The sequence below is a fragment of the Pangasianodon hypophthalmus genome, chromosome 2, assembly GCF_027358585.1.
Source record: "Pangasianodon hypophthalmus isolate fPanHyp1 chromosome 2, fPanHyp1.pri, whole genome shotgun sequence".
Lineage (NCBI taxonomy): Eukaryota > Metazoa > Chordata > Actinopteri > Siluriformes > Pangasiidae > Pangasianodon > Pangasianodon hypophthalmus.
In genome coordinates, this window is record NC_069711.1 from 33475242 (window position 1) to 33495549 (window position 20308).

The window sequence follows — 20308 nt, forward strand, 5'->3', positions numbered from 1 at the left end:
TACACCGATACACACCAACACACAGCATTACACACCGATACACACCAACACACACCAACACACATCGTTATACACCGATACACACCAACACACACCAACACACATCGTTATACACTGATACACACCAACACACAGCATTACACACCGATACACACCAACACACATCGTTATACACCGATACACACCAACACACACCAACACACATCGTTATACACTGATACACACCAACACACAGCATTACACACCGATAAACACCAACACACATCGTTATACACCGATATACACCAACACACACCAACACACAGCATTACACACCGATACACACCAACACACATTGTTATACACCGATACACACCAACACACACCAACACACATCGTTATACACCGATACACACCAACACACACCAACATGCATCGTTATACACCGATACACACCAACACACATCATTATACACCGATACACACCAACACACACCATTATACACCGATACACACCAACACACATCATTATACACCGATACACACCAACACACACCAACACACAGCATTACACTCCAATACACACCAACACACAGCATTACACTCCGATACACACCAACACACAGCATTACACACCGATACACACCAACACACATCGTTATACACCGCTACACACCAACACACACCAACACACAGCATTACACTCCGATACACACCAACACACAGCATTACACACCAACACACATCGTTATATACCGATACACACCAACACACACCAACACACATCGTTATATACCGATACACACCAACACACACCAACACACATCGTTATACACCGATACACACCAACACACACCAACACACATCATTATACACCGATACACACCAACACACATCATTATACACCGATACACACCAACACACACACCAACACACATCATTACACACCGATACACACCAACACACACCAACACACAGCATTACACTCCAATACACACCAACACACACCAACACACATCGTTATACACTGATACACACCAACACACAGCATTACACACCGATACACACCAACACACATCGTTATACACCGCTACACACCAACACACACCAACACACAGCATTACACTCCAATACACACCAACACACAGCATTACACTCCAATACACACCAACACACACCAACACACAGCATTACACAAAGATACACACCAACACACATCGTTATACACCGATACACACCAACACACACCAACACACAGCATTACACTCCGATACACACCAACACACAGCATTACACACCGATACACATCAACACACCAACACAGCATTACACACAACATTACACTCCGATACACACCAACACACATCATTACACACCAACATACAGCATTACACACCGACACACACCAACACACAGCATTACACACCGATACACACCAACACACAGCGTTACACACTGATACACACCAACACACACCAACACACAGCGTTACACACTGCTACACACCAGCACAAACCAACACACATAGGTACACACAAACACACAGCATTACACACCTATACACACCAACACACAGTATTACACACGCATACACACTGATACACACCAACACACGCCGATACACACCAACACACCAATACACACCAACACACACCGATACACACAAACACACAGCATTACATACGGAAACACACCAACACACAGTATTACACACCCATACACACCAACGCACTGATACACAACATTACACACCGATACATGCCAACACACGCCGACACACACAAACAAACCAACACACAGCATTACACACCAATACACAGCATTACACACTGATACACACCAACACACAGCATTACACACCAATACACAGCATTACACACTGATACACGCCAACACACAGCATTATATACAAATACACACCGATACACACCAACACACACCAACACACAGCATTACACACTGATACACACCAACACACACTGATACACACCGACACACACTGATACACACCAGCACACACCAACACACAGTATTACACACTGATACACACCAACACACAGTATTACACATTGATACACACCAACAGACAGTATTACACACCAATACACACAGTTTTACACACTGATACATAACAATACACATTAATACACACCAAAATAAACCAAATAAAAATAATCAATGATGAAGTGGTGTGATGAATCAGAGTCACTGTTACATCACGTGTTGATGATTTTCCTGGAAAAACAAATCCCAAAGTGTTTTATTCCTCTTACACCACAGAAGTTTGTCAACGATTACATTTTTTTATTTATTGATGTACATGTCGTACTTTTTATCCATTTATAGTTGCATTTAATGTTGTGGAATGTCTGTAAAGCAAGTTCCTGTTCTCACGTACATGTTTTTCGATTCTGCTGTCAGTGTGCATGCGAGTAATCCCAGAGCTGACCGTTATGTAATTTCATATCTTAATGAAAACGCAACATATAACTCAGTTTTATTTCAGCTCTCTTTCAGCAGCTTTAATGAGCACAGAGGGAGGTAATTAGGCCAAAGCTACAAAACGGCACATTATGTGAGTGAAACACACACATTAGCCGCTAACCGAATGCACAGAAAGCAAGCAAACTGACCTTTTTGAGCGTGTGTGTTAAACAAATAATGGATAAGTGGGAAAAATGGGTAAACAAGCTCGACTTTCAGTGCAGCGTTAATGGATATATACATGTGGGTATATTAGTAATGAACAGTTATTGAAGTGAATCAAAAAAAGTCATAAAAGTGAACACAACATTATGTGATTTTGTTAACACTAAAACGGTAGGCAGTTGAAAACAGCTTATATTTATGTAACTTTTAACATAGTCTAATAATCAATAGATGTAAAACGTTTTCAAGTAAGAACACCAGTATACTTCTACATTTCTTCAGAGCTTTGGTTGTCCCTCTGGTGGAACCCTTAAAGGTTCTGTGTGGAACCCTACAACAAAATGTTTTCCAATCAGAAAGATTTTTAAGAACCCTTTTTTGGGAACTAAAAACCCTTAATTATCCAATGAACCCTTACAGAACCCCCATAAACCCCTTCACAAATACAGCCTCACCTACAAATATCCCATAGCTAAATACCCCTCAACCATAAATACAGCCTCACCTTCAAATACCCCATAGCTAAATACCCCTCAACCATAAATACAGCCTCACCTACAAATACTCCATAGCTAAATACCCCTCAACCACAAATACAGCCTCACCTACAAATACCCCATAGCTAAATACCCCTCAACCATAAATATTCACTACAGCTTAATACCTGTTCAAACAAAACTTATTAAATAAATAATTTATAATTATGTAATCAATTAATTAGTTATATGTAAGAAAAGATAATAAAGCAAAATAACCATTTTATTTTATTTTATTTTAGTTCTCCTTTTATTTATGTACTGTTTGTTGCTTTTATACATTAAATTGTATTCAGGATCTGAAAAGTTGCGGGTTAAGTGCCCATGTTTAAGGACACTTGCTGAAGTGCATTTTCACATTGGATTATTAAAATAAATTCCCTGCAATTTTCTGCACAAGCCTATGTTGAAGATACACTTTGAATAAAAAGAAAAATATAATTATTATTAATTGCACATAAGAAAATGTGTTTACAGCTGTGTGTGTGTGTGTGTGTGTGTGTAGTGTTTGGAGGCGTGGAGTCCCGAGGTGTCCTGAGGAAAATCAGCGACATGTTGGAGGTCATCATGAAGCGGATGGACACTCTGTCGAGACTGGAGAACGCTAATGACTCGCGACGTCTGGAGGAGCTCAGCTCGGCCATCAGCAGGTAAAAAACAAAGAAAATCAAAATATAACACTCGTCCTCAGGGTTATTACAGGTTATTACAGGTTATTACATTACATGACAGCTTTGTTTAGTTCTCCATTCTGTACAATTGTTGATAATTTTCGGTCAGCATGTGAATGTTATGGTTCTACGCCTCAGTTCTTTGTCCCTTTGGTGGAACTCGTAAATTTTCTAAACTGTTTTCTAATCAAAAGGATTTCTAAGTAGAACTCTTTTTTGGAAGCTAAGAGCCCTTAATTATCCAATGAACACTTAAAGAACCCCTATTGCCTCCACAACAAAAAGAAATATATAACATCAACTATAAATACCCCCATAACTAAATACCCCTCAACCACAAATATCATCCACAGCTTAATATGTGCTCAATCTCAAATGCCCTTTAACTACAAATACCCCATAACAAAATGCTCCTCAAGCACAAATACATCTGTAACTAAATACCCCCTCAACCACAAATGCACCTATAATACCCCTCAACCACAAATGCACCTATAAATACCCCCTCAACCACAAATACCCTCTGCTCCCACTCAACCATTAGCACTCCCTCAACTAAAAAAAAACAATAACTACTTGGCCCCTCAACCACCAATGCACCTATAACTGAATATCCCCAGAACCACATCCACAAACACCCAATAACTACATGCCCCCTCAACCAGATAAATATACATGTAATTGAATACCCCCAGAACCACAAACACCCAATAACTAAACAACCCTTTAACCACAAAATATGACATTATGAAATACATCCTCAACTATAGATACCCCTCACAGATAATTCCCAGTTCAACCACAAAAAACACATATATAAATAACTAATAACTAAATACCCCTCAAATGCAAATACTCCATAAATAAATACCCCTTAAACTGCAAAACAAAGTTAAATACCCCTTCAACTGCAAATACCCAATAACTATATACTTACCTAACCTCAAAACTCTGCACATATGTAAACACCTCCTCAACTACAAAAGAAAAAAAAAATCAACAACAACTAAATACCCCCTCAACCACAAAAAATATCCATCACTAAATACATCCCCAACCATAGGGACCCCTCACAGCTAATTACAATCAAATTTGAGTAAAAAGTATTGAAATCTAAAGCATTCTTCACAGTGAAGTGAATTCAGACGTTTGGACCTGGCTCACCGTTCTGCTTCTTAGCTATAATATAATTATTGTTATGAATCCTGATAGTCTGGCGCTTGAGTGAGTATTTTCACTTCAGAGAATTTTTCCACCCCGGTGATATAATCAATCTCTTTTTTTTTTCTACAGCTGGCAAATATGACAAGGCGCTTGATTTGCTAATTTCCACTGTTGGCTGTTTTCTCAATTCACATTTGTGTCAGTGAGGTTCACACTGCGCTAGCGGCAACACGGTCAATCTCTCATTGTGCGATCACTCAGTCCTGCAGCGATAAAGAGAATTCATCAGGAGAAGAAATTGAAGGAACAAGAGAGAAAGGTGAAAAGTGGAAGAGTGATGGGGCAGAGAATCAGGAAGCATGTGAAACTTCCACGCTCTGTTATTAGCACCGTATGACTCTAATGTTCAAAAATAAATCTGTCTGTGTCGTGTAGCACCTGTATCTCCTAAATATATAATCACAAAAGAAAGCCAGCTTCAATTTGCTTTTCATTAAGGGATTTATTTATTTAATTTTTTAACAGATAATGTTTGGGATTGACAAGAAGAGCTGGTCCATATTCTTTGTTTTCACAAGAAAAAAAAACATATCTCTCGCAAGGAAGCTGTGATGCTCGAAACACAGGAATGAAAAGAAGAAGAAAAAGAGTTCATTTTTGTTCGGTTATTGCTGCCTTATTTTAGTGCTGTATTGTTTTTGCTACAGTCCTGATCTCAAAGTAACTAGAACTGCTTGAATTTTACATGACAGTTGAACTAAATAACAGTAAAAATACTTTATTAATACACAGTATTAAACAGTAATAAACTGACAGAATTAAACAGTGATAAACTGAAGTAGACAGTACTACACAGTATTAAAGAGTAATAAATGAAATAAAGAGTAGTAAGCTGTTATTCACAGTAATAAACTGTAGTAAACTGTGATACAGTAAGTCAAGTCAAGTCAAGTCAAGTGGAGTTTATTGTCATTTCAACCATATACAGCCAGTTAGTACATAGTGAAACGAAACCACGTTCCTCCAGGACCAAAGTGCTACATAAGACAAACACAGAACAACACAGAACTACAAGGGACTTCATAAATTTATACATAAAATGCACAAGTGCAAACATGTGCAGATATACACAAGACAGTACAATGACTACTGAGAGACAACGGGCACAGGAAGTCCCAGTGCAGCGCCGATAGAACACAGTTCTATTAGAAAGTGAATCCCATGACAATAGTGCAAAAAAAAGTACAGTATAAGTTGCTGAAATAGTGTAAACATAAGAAGTAGCAGCGTAGTAGACAGTATAAGATATGTACAGTATAATAAATATTTGTAGCTGCAATAAACAGTAGTAACCGTAATAAACAGTAAACTGTGATACAGTATTAAACAGTAATAAATTGTTATACACAGTAATAAACTGCAGTAAACAGTAATAAACAGTAATAAACAGTAAACTGTGATACAGTATTAAACAGTATTAAACAGTAATAAAAAGAATTATTAAGTCAAGTGGGTTTTTTTGTCGTTTCTCCGTGTAGCTTGTATACATAAGAACGAAATGATGTTTCTCAAGGACCAAGGTGCAACACATAACACTACACAAGACTAGATGAAGTGCAAATACACAACAGTGTGAGACGAGTGCAGGACAATAAATGCACAAAACATTAAATACACAGAACATGGGCTGTAACTGTAAGCTATTGAGTAGTGTAGCAGTAATAAACAGTATTAAACATTAATAAATGTTATTATTCAGTAATAAACAGTATTAAACAGTAATAAATGTTATTAATCAGTAATAAACAGTCATAAACAGTAACAGTATTAAATGGTAATAAACAGTCATAAACAGTAATGAATGTTATTAATCAGTAATAAACAGTATTAAACAGTAATGAATGTTATTAATCAGTAATAAACAGTATTAAACAGTAATGAATGTTATTATGTATATTATTAATGGTATTAATCAGTAATAACAGCAATAGATGGTATTAAACAGTAGCAAACTCGTATTAATAAACAGTATTAAAAACATAAAGGTATATATTTTGCTTCTTTAATTTCTATAAATCTATTTTTGCATGAGATGGAAGTGATATATAAGCTTGTGTGTCCTCTGTTTTGTGGCACTCGAGTGGTGTGAAAAAGAACAGAATAGCGCGAGAGAGAGAGACGCGGGGGTCGTGATGATCATCTGAGCCGAAACGCTGTTTGTGTTACGGTGGAATGGGTTCCGATGTTCCAGATGATTCGCCCTCAGGGCAGGTGTAGGATAACAGACCAGAGGAGAGGGATGAGAGAGATAAGAGAGGAGGAACACAGAAAGGAGAGAGAGAGAGAGAGAGAGAGAGAGAAGGAGAGAGGTAGCTTTATCACATTTCCTGCTCCACTGCAGAGACAGCGTCAAGACGAGAGACATGTCGGGAGTTTGCTCTCTCTCTCTCTCTCTCTCTCTCTCTCTTTATCTCTGTATACCTCTTACCTCACTCTCTTTTTCTCTGTTCTACGTTGTCCACCCTTTTTCTTTCATTCCTCTTCTTAATACCTATATCTACAGCTTTAGCTCTTTTTACGTTCTATTTCCATCTCTCTCTCTCTCTCTCTCTCTCTCTTTCTCTCTCTCTGTGGTTTTATCTGTGACTGGAAACTGAACAAGATCAGGAGAAACAGTTATTTTTATCGCTTTTCTTCTAAGGTAAACCCTCCCCACTTTCCAACATGAAACATTTGTAGACATTCCCCACTTTTTTTTTTAGAACTGTTTAGATGTTTAGAAATAAATATTTACAAATATTTATTTCTAAATAGTAATAAATTTTAAATTTTGAAATAAATATTTAGATATTTACATAATTACGTACTCTAAATCTGTTTAGATTTTTGTGCAAGGAGCGACGTTTAATGTCAAAGTTAGCATAAAAACAGGAAATACGTGACTTAGCCGCTGTTACTAAATCCTTTCATACATTAGTGAGAATCTGTAACGCAGTGCAGGTTTACCCTCAGGAAATCGACTGTAACTTGCTTTTCATTCTTTTTTTTTTTTTTTTTTTGCTTTGTTATAGACGTTTCTGTGTATGTTAGCAGGTGACGTAAATGTAAAAGTACCTGCAAATAACTTCTGGAAACTTGGCCAAAGCGCTGAGATGGAATAATGTGAATGTACATCAGGACCCTTTGTATTTTTAACTTCCTGTTACCTCGTTTCTTCTGAACAGCTGCCTTTTTGTTCTGTTTAAAAGAAACATATTTAAAAAAGAAATAAGTATAAAATGATATTTTTTTGGATTGTTGTCTTCTTTCCGCTAGATATTTTCCTTTTTTCATATTTCCTTTGTTTTACATATTAATTAATTCTTTCATATTAATTTTGAAGTGACTCTTCTTTAATCATATTAAAGAAGAGTCACATTTTCACATTTTCCTAAAAAAAAAAAAATAATAAGGGGGGTACAAACTTTTGTACTCAACCGTACTGAAAGAAATGAACCAGACAGGATAAGCTAATGATAGTAATATTTCTTAATGATGACTATAATACTTACTTTGTATGTGATAAAATAAAAATAGTTGTTGTAGTGCACTGACACTGTCGTTAGCTTGCCAGTGAATTATCGGTCAGTGAAGAGTGACAGTTAACTGCTTCCTTAAAGATCAGACGTTAAGAGGAATTACACGCCTCAGTGCTTTTGCTAAAAGGTTTTATGGGTTATGATGTGAAGCTTTAACCTTTTTCTTATTGCAGTTTCTATTATTTTACAGAAGCAGTCTGAGTGTGCACGTGCTGCAGCTCACGACGACGTTTCGAAGCCTGAAAGGATACGACTCTAAATTAATTAATCCTACAGTTATTATTCTGAAGACGTCTTTTGCTTAGATGTTCTGTTTGATTGGCTGCGATCGGTTCGAGTTTACCTTTTTTTAAGCAAGGAATAAAACCTCAGCGTCATGCTGTTCTGGGAAAATAATCAAAGATGGGGTGGTGTGATGAAGCGGAGTTACTCTTACCTCCCTGAAGTTGATTTATTTTTTATAACAGCATGTCTCTAAAGTGTTTTATTCCTCTTATACCACAGCAATTTACTAATTACAGCTTTTTTATTTCTTAAAGAATGGCACATTGTAATTTTTATGTTTATAGTTACAATTACAAGACAAGTTACTTACGTTAGAGCAGTTATAAATAGTCCATCTCTTTTCAGCCTCTCTTTCTTCTCTCTTATTTTTTAATAAATAAAAAATAATCCGCAGCTTTAACATAACGTAACAAGCGTAACAAAGGAAGCATAAGCTCTTCTGTCTTTAAGATGCTGACACTGGAGACTCCTTCCATAACTGTTAAATAAACATTTTTCTCCTTACAGAAAACTTGACCATATCAACGATGAATCAAGTTTTTTAATCCTTTTATGTTGAGCATTCGCAAGTCCCTGTGAATGAGCTGTTACCATAGAAACAATAACGTATTAGAACAAGCTCATTGATATAAGTGTGTGATTTGTAGCTGCACTACTATCAGAGCTGCTGTTATAGAAAATTAATCTTCAGACATCTTCTGACCAATCACAGTCCAGAATTCAACAGCGCTGTGGTGCAAAGGACATTGTTTTTCACTCATAACCTTTTCACTGACTTACAGCTCATTATCTATAATCATTTGAGCTTTGAGGTTGTGTGTGTGTGTGTGTGTGTGTCTGAGAAGCAGATCGAGGCTTGGCTGTGGTCTGATTTCTCCATCTCACCCTAAACACTTCAATAATTTCTGTAACAGCTTTGTCGATTTCACCGAGAAGAGCGCGTTCACTCAGCGTCTTTAAGAAAGTCTGAAGTCAGCTTCTCTTCCTCTCGGGTCGATCAAGCACTGCTAGCAATGCTAAACACACTGCTGAGCAGGCCACACACACACACACACACACACACACACACACACACACACTAATTTCGTTCTGATTTATCTTTTCTAGATGTGTGCTAATTTTTATGTATTAGCTAAGAAAAAGCTGATGAGGAATTAGCATTTTTTGTGTAGCTCATTTCAAACCTAATCAAAAACTGCTGCAAATGCTAAGCTAATTTAGCACACAGAGATCTTTGAATAATAGCACCTTTGTCAGTAATGTTGTTCTGTAGCTTAACTCCCTGAAATGCCTAAAATACATACATATGTATGATTAGCATTACTGTATGAGTCTTATAAGATATATTTTCAAACTTTTACAGTTATATTGGTATAAAATCTGAACACAATGGGTCAATGAGGCAGAACGTTGCTAAGTAGTGGAAAAGGAGACAAGGGTGGATTTTTATGTTGGTGCTGTGAAACAGGTGGTTATGTGCATTATAAAAGGATAATGTGAGTTGTAAAAGTGCTACATAATTACATTATAAAACCTGTAATGGATCTTCTGTACGCTCAATATGAGGACTCGCTGATAACAACGTTCAGCTAAAGAGCAGTGATGAGGGGCTAATCATGCATAAATGCTAGCAGAAACCACTTAGCATGAATGCTACCTAGCATTCACACATTCTTAGCGATTAGCAATTAGCATGTAGGTTAGATTAAGTGATCAGATAACGTACGTACAGCTTGCTGTAGTCTGAGCTACTATATATTCATAAAAAAAATAGAATTAAAAAAAATATTTTGTCATATTTCTCAGAAAGTGTAAAAAAATCGATATCTATAAGAGCAAAAGTTATGAACAAATTCGTCACGGGACCTTTCATTCCCTTAGTAAGTTTGTAACATGATTTCAACAACAAGCAACATTTAAATTCAGCCATTTTCTCCATTTTATGCAAATTAGTTATGATGATGCAATAAAACAATAAATTAAACTGACTGGCTTCTGGGATTTCTTCGGTTCCTTTCCACACATAAATGTGAGTTTTATTATAATATAGTTAAAGAGTAAAAGGCTTCATGTTGTGCTGTTATAGGAAAATAATCAATGGGTGGAGTGATGAAATGGAGTTACTGTACCACCCTGAACTCAATTATTTTCCAATAGCAAAATTAATAAAAGTGTTTTATTCCACTGGAGACTCCTTCCATAAAAAAACATCTTCTTATAGAAAACTTCACCATATCAATGATTACACATTTTTAATGCATTTATATGGATCATCTGCTTTACAAGTCTCTGTGAAAGAGCTGTTACTGTACAAATGATAACGTATTAACATATACCTGCACTACTGACAGAGCTGCCATTAAAAAAAAATAATCAGCACCTTCTGACCAATCAGGATTCAGCACTGCAGCAGCGAAAGTGATGTCGTTGTATCTGTATGAGTCAGGCCCTGAACTCTTCAGTAATGTGTGTAATGTGTCTTGTCGAGCGTGTTCTCGGAAAGTCCGACGTCAGCTTCTCGTCCTCTCAGGGTGATCGATCACAGCTAGCATGCATCTGATAATCTCCTGGCTCTTAGAGCGAGCACATGCCGCTGAGCAGCAGGAGTGCTAATGAGAAAGATGGACTTTATTGGATGCCATGTGAATGAAGACGTAATTAAAGATCTGAGCTCTAACTCCGCCCCTTAATGATTATTTATTCAGAACTTCACTCCAGATGGCTTCTAATTAAACTGTCAGTCAATCTCAGAGAAGGAGGCATGGCCTCTATTTGTGTCAGTCCTGGTGAAGAAGGTGTGGCCTCTGTTTTTATCAAAGCAAAGGAGGTGTGGCCTCGGATTGATTAGTCTCTATTGATTAGTCCTAGTAAAAGAAATGTTGTCTCTGATTATCTGTATCTCTGTACCTGTTATTCTCAGTGAAGAGGTGTGGCGTTTTGTACCTGTTATTCTTAGAGAAGAGGCCTGCCCTTTGAATCCGTTACTCTCAGTGAAAAGGCGTGGCCTCTGTACCTGTTACTCTCAGTGAAAAAGGTGTGGCCTTTTGTACCTGTTACTCTCAGTGAAAAAGGTGTGGCCTTTTGTACCTGTTACTCTCAGTGAAGAGGCGTGGCCTCCGTACCTGTTATTCTCAGTGAAGAAGTTGTAGCCTCTGAAACTGTTATTCTCAGTGAAGAAGGCATAGCCTCTGTACCTGTTACTCTCAGTGAAGAGGCGTGGCCTCCGTACCTGTTATTCTCAGTGAAGAGGCGTGGCCTCTGTACCTGTAACTCTCAGTGAAGAGGCGTGGCCTCCGTACCTGTTATTCTCAGTGAAGAGGCGTGGCCTCTGTACCTGTTAGTCTCAGTGAAGAAGTTGTAGCCTCTGAATCTGTTATTCTCAGTGAAGAAGGCGTAGCCTCTGTACCTGTTACTCTCAGTGAAGAGGCGTGGCCTCCGTACCTGTTATTCTCAGTGAAGAGGCGTGGCCTCTGTACCTGTTATTCTCAGTGAAGAGGCGTGGCCTCTGTACCTGTTATTCTCAGTGAAGAAGTTGTAGCCTCTGAATCTGTTATTCTCAGTGAAGAAGGCATGGCGAATGTGTGTGTCAATCCCAGTGAAGGAGGCATGTTATAATATTGTATTGTGTAATGAAATAGTCAGTTGCTTTATTTACTGCATCTTTCATACTTTGGATTGTTGTTCATTATTTTTCATGTTTATGATGGTGTACTGAAAAGATCAAGTGTTCAGCTGTTGTTGATGTAACTGCAGCTACATTTAGCCTGTTCTCATCTGCTCACTGTTTATTACATCTTTTACCCTTTCACGCACAGTGCGTTCAATGGGCCCCTTCAGTGCGCATGTGTGTGTTAGTGTTGTCTCTCTTGCTTTTAATGACCCGACTCCGTTCTCTCAGCTCTGCATCTCCACGAGCCGTAATGTGTAGGGAAGCGCTCTTAGCTCTGAGACTAAATAGTATTGACGGGCTTCAGGATTTTTCTATTTCACGCTCCATCCAAGTGCCTCGCAATTAGAGCATCTAGTGCCTGTTAACACTTCCCAATAGATTCGGAGAGACGCTGAGGGAGAAGAAGACAGAGATGATAATATAGTGCATTCAAATGGAACTCATGAAATTGGTGCTTTCGACATGGAAAGGCAAAAGCACAACACGAAACGCTCACCACTCACCAACTAGTGAAAGCTGTGAGAGCGCTGTTGCTAGGCAACCAGGGAACACGGACGCTAAGCGCAGGCTAGCTATCATATTTAGCTAACATATTTAAGTTTGTTTTATGGACAATGTAAAGGCACAGAGCCAGTGAAAATGACATGAAATTATCAGGAACATCAGCATTTCTCTCAGATGTGTTGTCAGATTACTAAGAAAATGCTTTGTGTGAGCAAAATCTAACTCTAATTAATTAGCATCAAATCAAATACCAACAGCGCCGATGTTTCATACTGACATAAATGTCAATTCTTCGTCACAATACTAAATAGGTTTAGAGATTAAATCCAGATGTAGATTTAGGTTGAATTTATTGCTATGAATTTTTTTTTTTTTTACCTCAGAACTTAACCATTCATGTAGAATCTTCTAGAAAACACAGAGCCATATTTGAGTGTAGCATTACTCTCAGAATGACTGAAAATGTGTTTTTAATAGTTTTAAAATTGATAGTTGCCTGTGGTGTGTGTGTGTGTGTGTGTGTGTGTGTGTGTGTGTGTGTGTGTGTGTCAGGATTCAGCCAGCAGGACTGGTGGAGAGAATTCAGGCCATCGCCCAAAACGTGTCAAACATGGCGGTGCGAGTGGAGCAGATTCTTCAGAACAGCATGGCAGCGTCAAGAGGTGATGTTACACACACACACACACACACACACACACACACACAGGTAAACTAATCATAATTTTAAAACACAGGTTAGTTCTTCTATCTTCATGAAGACCTTCCATTAATATACACAGTGATGACTGTAGCTAGTTAATACTACACATATTTTGGCTCTTTTGTTATTATTATATATGTTTTTGGAAATATCTGTGATAGAAATGGCATTTTTTGTGAGGAACAGCTGTTTATGAGCACATTTGGTCCTCAAAAGGGCTAAATACATGTACACACTTACACACACGTACACACAAGTTGGGTGATAGATGGCCAGCTTCACATTTTTCTAGGGCTTGTTCTGCCATGGTGTGTCGTGGGCCTTGCTGTGGTGAGAATGATTAAATTATTGTAGACACACACACACACACACAAACACACACACATCCCTGCCTGAAGAAGTGGAACATCACTGATAAGTTGATATGTAAATACTGATATGTTGCCTAGATGGTCTCATTTCCACAATCCTGGATAATGAGAAGTCGGTGCCTTCAAATGGCTGTTTTATGATTTTTTGTTTTTTGGAGAAAAATAGCATAAAAGAGACCATGCTTTATAATTATTATTATTGTTTTGTCGTCTTATCTTGACAACTTCTCTTGATTGTTTTCTTGAGAGGAAATAAGCAGCAGATGCTCCTTCTGTTTTTGCATTTTTTTAAGACAACATCCACAAAGGTAATGACATATTTTTGAAAATCCATGTTTGCTTGTAATGCATTGGATGTCAACCATTTTGAATTGCTAGATAATGTAGATGTTCAATTTAATTCAATTCAATTTTATTTGTATAGCGCTTTTAACAATGAACATTGTCACAAAGCAGCTTTACAGTATATATAAATTCAGGATATAAGTTTTAAACTTATACAATTATAAATTTATTCTATTGAGCAAGCCAGAGGCGATGGTGGCGAGGAAAAACTCCCTGAGATGACATGAGGAAGAAACCTTGAGAGGAACCAGACAAGATAGTTTAAGAAAGTGTAGTTTTCCAAAAGGTTTACTCTTAATGGTTACCGACTTTAGCTTCATAGCTTTCACTTATTAATTTAACTTTCTTCATTAAGTTTGCTTTCCCTATCTAAGTTAGCCATCACTCACTAGATTAGCTTTCACTAGTTATGCTAGCTTTGAATCACTAGATTAGTTTATGCTAAATAGGTTATGGATCACTTAGATTAGCTTTCATTTGCTAGGTTAGCTTTCACTTTTGTTTGCCTTTACTCGTTACATGTGCCTTCACATGCTAGGTTAGCTTTCACTCGCCTGCTAGCTTATCTTTCATTCACTAGGTTTAGCTTTCACTTGCTTGCTAGCTTATCTTTCATTCACTAGGTTTAGCTTTCACTTGCTTGCCAGCTTATCTTTCATTCACTAGGTTTAGGTAGCTTATCTTTCATTCACTAGTTTAGCTTTCAGTTGCTAGGTTAGCTTTCACTCACTAGATCATTTAGACTCAAAGAAACTGTATAAAAATACAGTATGTTGTTTAAGTAAAACTCTTAGCAAAGTGCTTGTTTTCCTGACAGGACTTTTAAAGGTACTGTTTAACAGTTTTTGCTCACTTTTGCTAAGAACTATGCGAAGAACCCTAGAACTGTAGGAGGAAAAAAAAAGCAATATCAGCGTAGCTTTAAAGTTTAGCATCACCCACTGTATGTCAAAAATAAAGAGATTTTTGCATGTAGACACTGAAAAGTCACAAAATGTTCACACTCACATGTTGTATCATGACAAGAAAATCACAATTGACCATTTTTTGGGGAAAAAAACAGACAGGTGTTGAGTTTGTCTAGATTGTGAGAAAAAAAAATCTCAAGATGACATTGTGATGGTACCATGTATTTCATTTATTAAAAAAACAAACAAACCCTGAGTTCTCAGGATAAGTTCTCTGTATAATGGGCCTCCAAACACTCAACGTATTGGTCAGGATATTTCACAATGACAGATTATTGGTGTTCTGCTTTAAGGAAATGCAGTGCGCTTAGATGTGACGTATAATGTCAGATTTGTTGGTTGGGAAATTCTCAGAAGTCGGACATAAACGGGAGACAGTCAGCAGTAAAGCTGAATTAGGCGGGGTGTATTCAGTATTGAGTCACACAGGACAGATTTAAAGCCCACTTTTAATTCACATTTGCATTTTATTGCTCCCTCAGATGCTATTGATTTAGGCAACGTCCACCGTCCAGACCTAATCGGACTATAAAAATCCTCCAGCTCTGTCGGTGAAAGTAAATAAAGTTCGGATGTCTGTAGGCTCGGAGAAACGCTGGCTTGAGTGTGACTGCTGAGTTTCTGAATTGGAAGGCCATGACATTTTCTGAGGGCAAGATAACATAGGAATAAATATTCATAAAGATTGAAAAACTACAAGAAATATGTTTTTACCAAAATGTATTTGTAGCATTTTTCCTCTTAGGCTACACAGCTTGCCGCTCTACCTTCCAGGATTTTTACTTGTACATAAATGAACCCTGAGACTGCAGTGTACCTTTAAAACCCATTTATGATACATCACTGAGCCTTGAGGACCATTGTAGTATTTTAAGTGGAACTATTATACTGTTGCTCGTGCCTTTGGGAACAAAAATGTGCTTCTATGAAACCTTTTTTTCTGACAATGTACCAGGAACGGACTTCCTGGAAAGTCTATTCTCTCTATTTTACCTTGTACAGAATGAGAAGGGACACATAGAAGAATTGAGAACATAAGTGTAAGAGTTTTAGACGTACTGAAATATAGAAGTCAATAGTTATCAAAATGCTCAGGCATAAAGAGGAAATGCAAATTCATTAAAGATGCAATAAGTTTTGAATTATACACTCTGTGTTGTGATGTTACAGGAAGGTACTCAACAATGGCGTGGTGCACTCCCTGAAGTGAGCTTTTCTCTGCATACTACGATTACATTTTTTCATTTTTTATTTATTAAAGAACAACATATCATACTTTTTATTCCCTTATGGCTACAATTAATGTTGTGGAACGACCGCAAAACGAATTAGTTCTTGTTCTCACTTACGTTATAGCAGCTATAAACAGTCATTCCCACCAGCCTCTCTTTTTTCTCTCTTGTGAAGTTAATAAGACAATAAAACGCAGCTTGCCATGTTACAGAGAAATCGCAAAGTGTAAACTCCAGCAAAAAACTTAAACTTACAGGTTTACCACTGATTGTTATATACCGCTGACACTGGAGACTCCTTCCATAAATGTTAAATAAATGTCTCCTTACAGAAACCTTCTCCACGTCAGCGATTTTTAAAAAAAAATCCAGTTATGAAGAGCATCTGCTGTACAAGTCCCTGTGAATGAGCTGTTACTATAGAAACGATAGCGCATTAGAACAAGCGCATTAATATAAACCTGTGATTTGCAGATGCATAACTTGCAGAGCTGCTGTTCTAGAGAATTAATCAAGCGCTGAACAATGTTGTAGTATAAATCTCTTTATAAATGAAACTCTTTATTAAATTAAGATGCTAGTGTCTGAACAAGTAAACAGTGTAGAGAGCGTTAATATGACTGATATGCTGTTAGATTTCCAGTTGGCTTTACTTTAACGAAAAGGATGCTGTGTACTCAATCATGTGGTGTAAAAGCGTGTAATTAAAGTGTTTTTTTTTTTTTGTGCTCGATCGTGGCGACTGTGACAGTTCGAAAAAAACAAAAGTTTAGCGAGTTGACTTTCTTTATTCGATGTGAGGAAATCTGCGTTTATCCCGTAGTCATCCGTATAGCCATTGTTACTTAAAATCCCTGGGAGTGTTGCCAAGATGGCCGCCGAGTGGAGAGACTTTAGGAGAATTGTGCTACAAGCTTCGTGATGAAGATGTCACAATGACAGGAATACAAGAAGTCTTTAATAACTGAGAACTCAAATAAATAAATTGTGATGAATTTGTATCACTGACGAGTTTTTAGAATATTAAACAGGACACACACACGTACACACAGAGCTTCATACGCTGTAGTGTAGGAGGCCCCTTTAGAACATTTACAGCTCTACTGAGCGAACAGCCGGCTCTGCACTCCTCCGCTCCAGATCATAGACGCTGGAGATTGATGAAGCTGATGAAGCTGAAGATCTTTACTGCTCCTGCTGCTGCCTCCATTTGGCTAATGAGACACTGATAGATCTGAGACCAATCCAATCCACTTAAATCCCAAATCCCAAGTCCATTACAACAAAGACTGACCAATCAGACGAAGCTACATCATTCTTCACTGCTATACGTAAAAAGTATGTGATCATGTACTTATAGCACAATGTTGTATTGGGAAGTGTATTAACCAAGTTAGTATCCAGGTAAAATTGTGTAAAACGTTCCAAAGATAAATTCCCAGAGAATCTGCGATGGTTCTTATGAAGAGTTATAATCATCTTTAACGATGATGTAATGTTTCTCTTTGCAGTCGTGAGAGATGGAACGTCGAGTCAGTGTGAAGTTCCCCGAGACCCGCGCTACCCTGACTGCGCTAGTAAAGTGGATGTAAGTACACACACATACACACACACACACACACACCTTGGCGGAGGAATAGCATTTTTTTTTCTTTAACAACTTTATATTCAGTCCAGTTACTGAAAGTATAGCCTTAATTGTAGCAAGAAAGACCAAATATTGTATTTATAACAGAGTTATATATGTGTAATAAAGGTGTAATAACATTATGGCACGAAGCTGCAAAATGAATTAACGACTAAAATGTTTTTGTAACTTGGAACTTTGGACTTGTTTCCTGCCATCTTAAAAGCTGTTTTTTTTTTCTTTATTTTAAAATTTTTTTTTTATATTTTAAACCACGGTGCTGCTGAATTCCTGATTCTGATTGGTCAGAAGGTGTTGATTTATTTGCTCTAACAGCAGCTCTGTTGTTTTCATTTCTTTAGTAACAGCTCATTCACTGATACTTGTATTTTTAACAGATTTTTAAAAATCCTTGATATGGTTGATGAGATATGTTGAAGTAAGGAGATGTTTATTTAACAGTTATGGAAGGAGTCTCCAGTGTCAGCGCTCTGTAACAGTCAGAGGTAAAGCTGTAACTGTAAGATCTCTGATGTCTTCAGGACAGAGGAGTTTACGCTTTCTTGCTAACATGACAGGCTGCGCTTATTAACTTCAAGACTCGTTTCACATAACATTAAATGTAACTGTAAATGGATAAAACGTACGATGCATTGTTTTTAATAAATTAAAGGTTGTAATTGTTCAATCATTGTTAAATGTTTTTTGATCTTCTGTGTGTCCTTGTCGTGGTGTAGTGGATGAGGGCACGGTGGACGTCAGATCCGTGCTACGCCTTTTACGGAGTCGATGGCTCGGATTGCTCCTTCCTCATTTACCTGAGTGAGGTGGAGTGGTTCTGCCCCCCGCTGGCCTGGAGGAACTACAGCACAACACCTGCAGTGCTGAAAAGCTCAGCTAAAAGACAAGTGAGACACACACACACACACACACACACCCCTCCAACCCACCCCACCCCCTCTCTGCGCTTTGTGTATTCTGCATAAATGATTTCTCACACTAATTCCTCATGCTGCCTGAATCTCTACTGCTATTTACACAAATGAGTTCCTGCCTGATTTCTGTGTGTGTGTGTGTGTGTGTGTGTGTGTGTGTGCACAAGAAGACTCAACACTGCATTTACATACCTTCCAGCATTATATATGCAAAGATCCTGATAATGATTATTTAGAGGACTGTATGTGTGTGTGTGTGTGTGAGTGAGGTAGTCAGTCATTGCATTTGTGGAGAGCTCAGCTAACATCATAGCTGCCTGAGTGAACACACACACACACACACACACACACACACACAGTGCTTTTTTTTACGGTGTGATAGGTTTGAGCATTGGAGTGCCTGTGGGTGCCTCAGGGACCCCTCTCCCTCCCTCCCTCTCTCTCTCTCTCTCTCTCTCGCTCTCTCTCTCTATCTGTCTGTCTATTTTCCTATCTCTCTCTCTCTCTTGATCTGTCTCTATCTGTCTCTTTCTCTCTGTCTGTCTGTCTCTCTGTCTGTCTGTCTCTCTGTCTGTCTCTCTCTCTCTCTCTCTCTGTCTGTCTGTCTCTCTTTCTCTCTCTCTCTCTGTCTCTACATTTGAAACTAGTCACTTTCACTCTATCTGCATATCCTACATCACTACATCGTTCCTTTAAATTGAGCAGCGTATAGTTGGTGCAGTGTAGTGTGAGTGAGTATAGTGGAGAAAAACATTCCCCGTGGTTTTAGACCTGCCCACCTTTACGCATTTTAACATCGGAGTACGCTGCTGTGTGTTATCACTCAAAAATACGCCAAAAGATATGCAGTCTTCTTTTTTCCCCAATAAAACCCCAGACGAGCCAATCACCATGTGAACTTGGAATGATTGACAGCTGTGTTTTGAACTCTTCGATATTAACTGCCCCTCTGGTAACCCCGCGTCCTTCTCTCTATCTCATATTAGTGATCTCTTGCCTCGACTCAACTTTCCCACTTGAAAGGTGTGCTGATGCGGCGTCCTCGCTTTCTGTTGCGGTAAAAAATGAATTATGAAAATTAGAAAGTGTTTACG

The 20308-nt window shown here is 38.0% G+C and overlaps 1 protein-coding gene across 1 annotated transcript in view; it reads left to right on the forward strand.

The window, feature by feature from the left end:
• Positions 1–20308, forward strand: part of LOC113538230 (alpha-1,6-mannosylglycoprotein 6-beta-N-acetylglucosaminyltransferase B) — a 104466-nt gene that overhangs the window by 37021 nt on the left and 47137 nt on the right. The window contains exons 3-6 of the mRNA XM_053232063.1: positions 3670–3814; positions 13589–13698; positions 18164–18240; positions 19017–19187. Of these exons, the coding sequence (XP_053088038.1) occupies positions 3670–3814; positions 13589–13698; positions 18164–18240; positions 19017–19187 (503 nt within the window). The remainder of the gene's footprint in view (positions 1–3669; positions 3815–13588; positions 13699–18163; positions 18241–19016; positions 19188–20308) is intronic.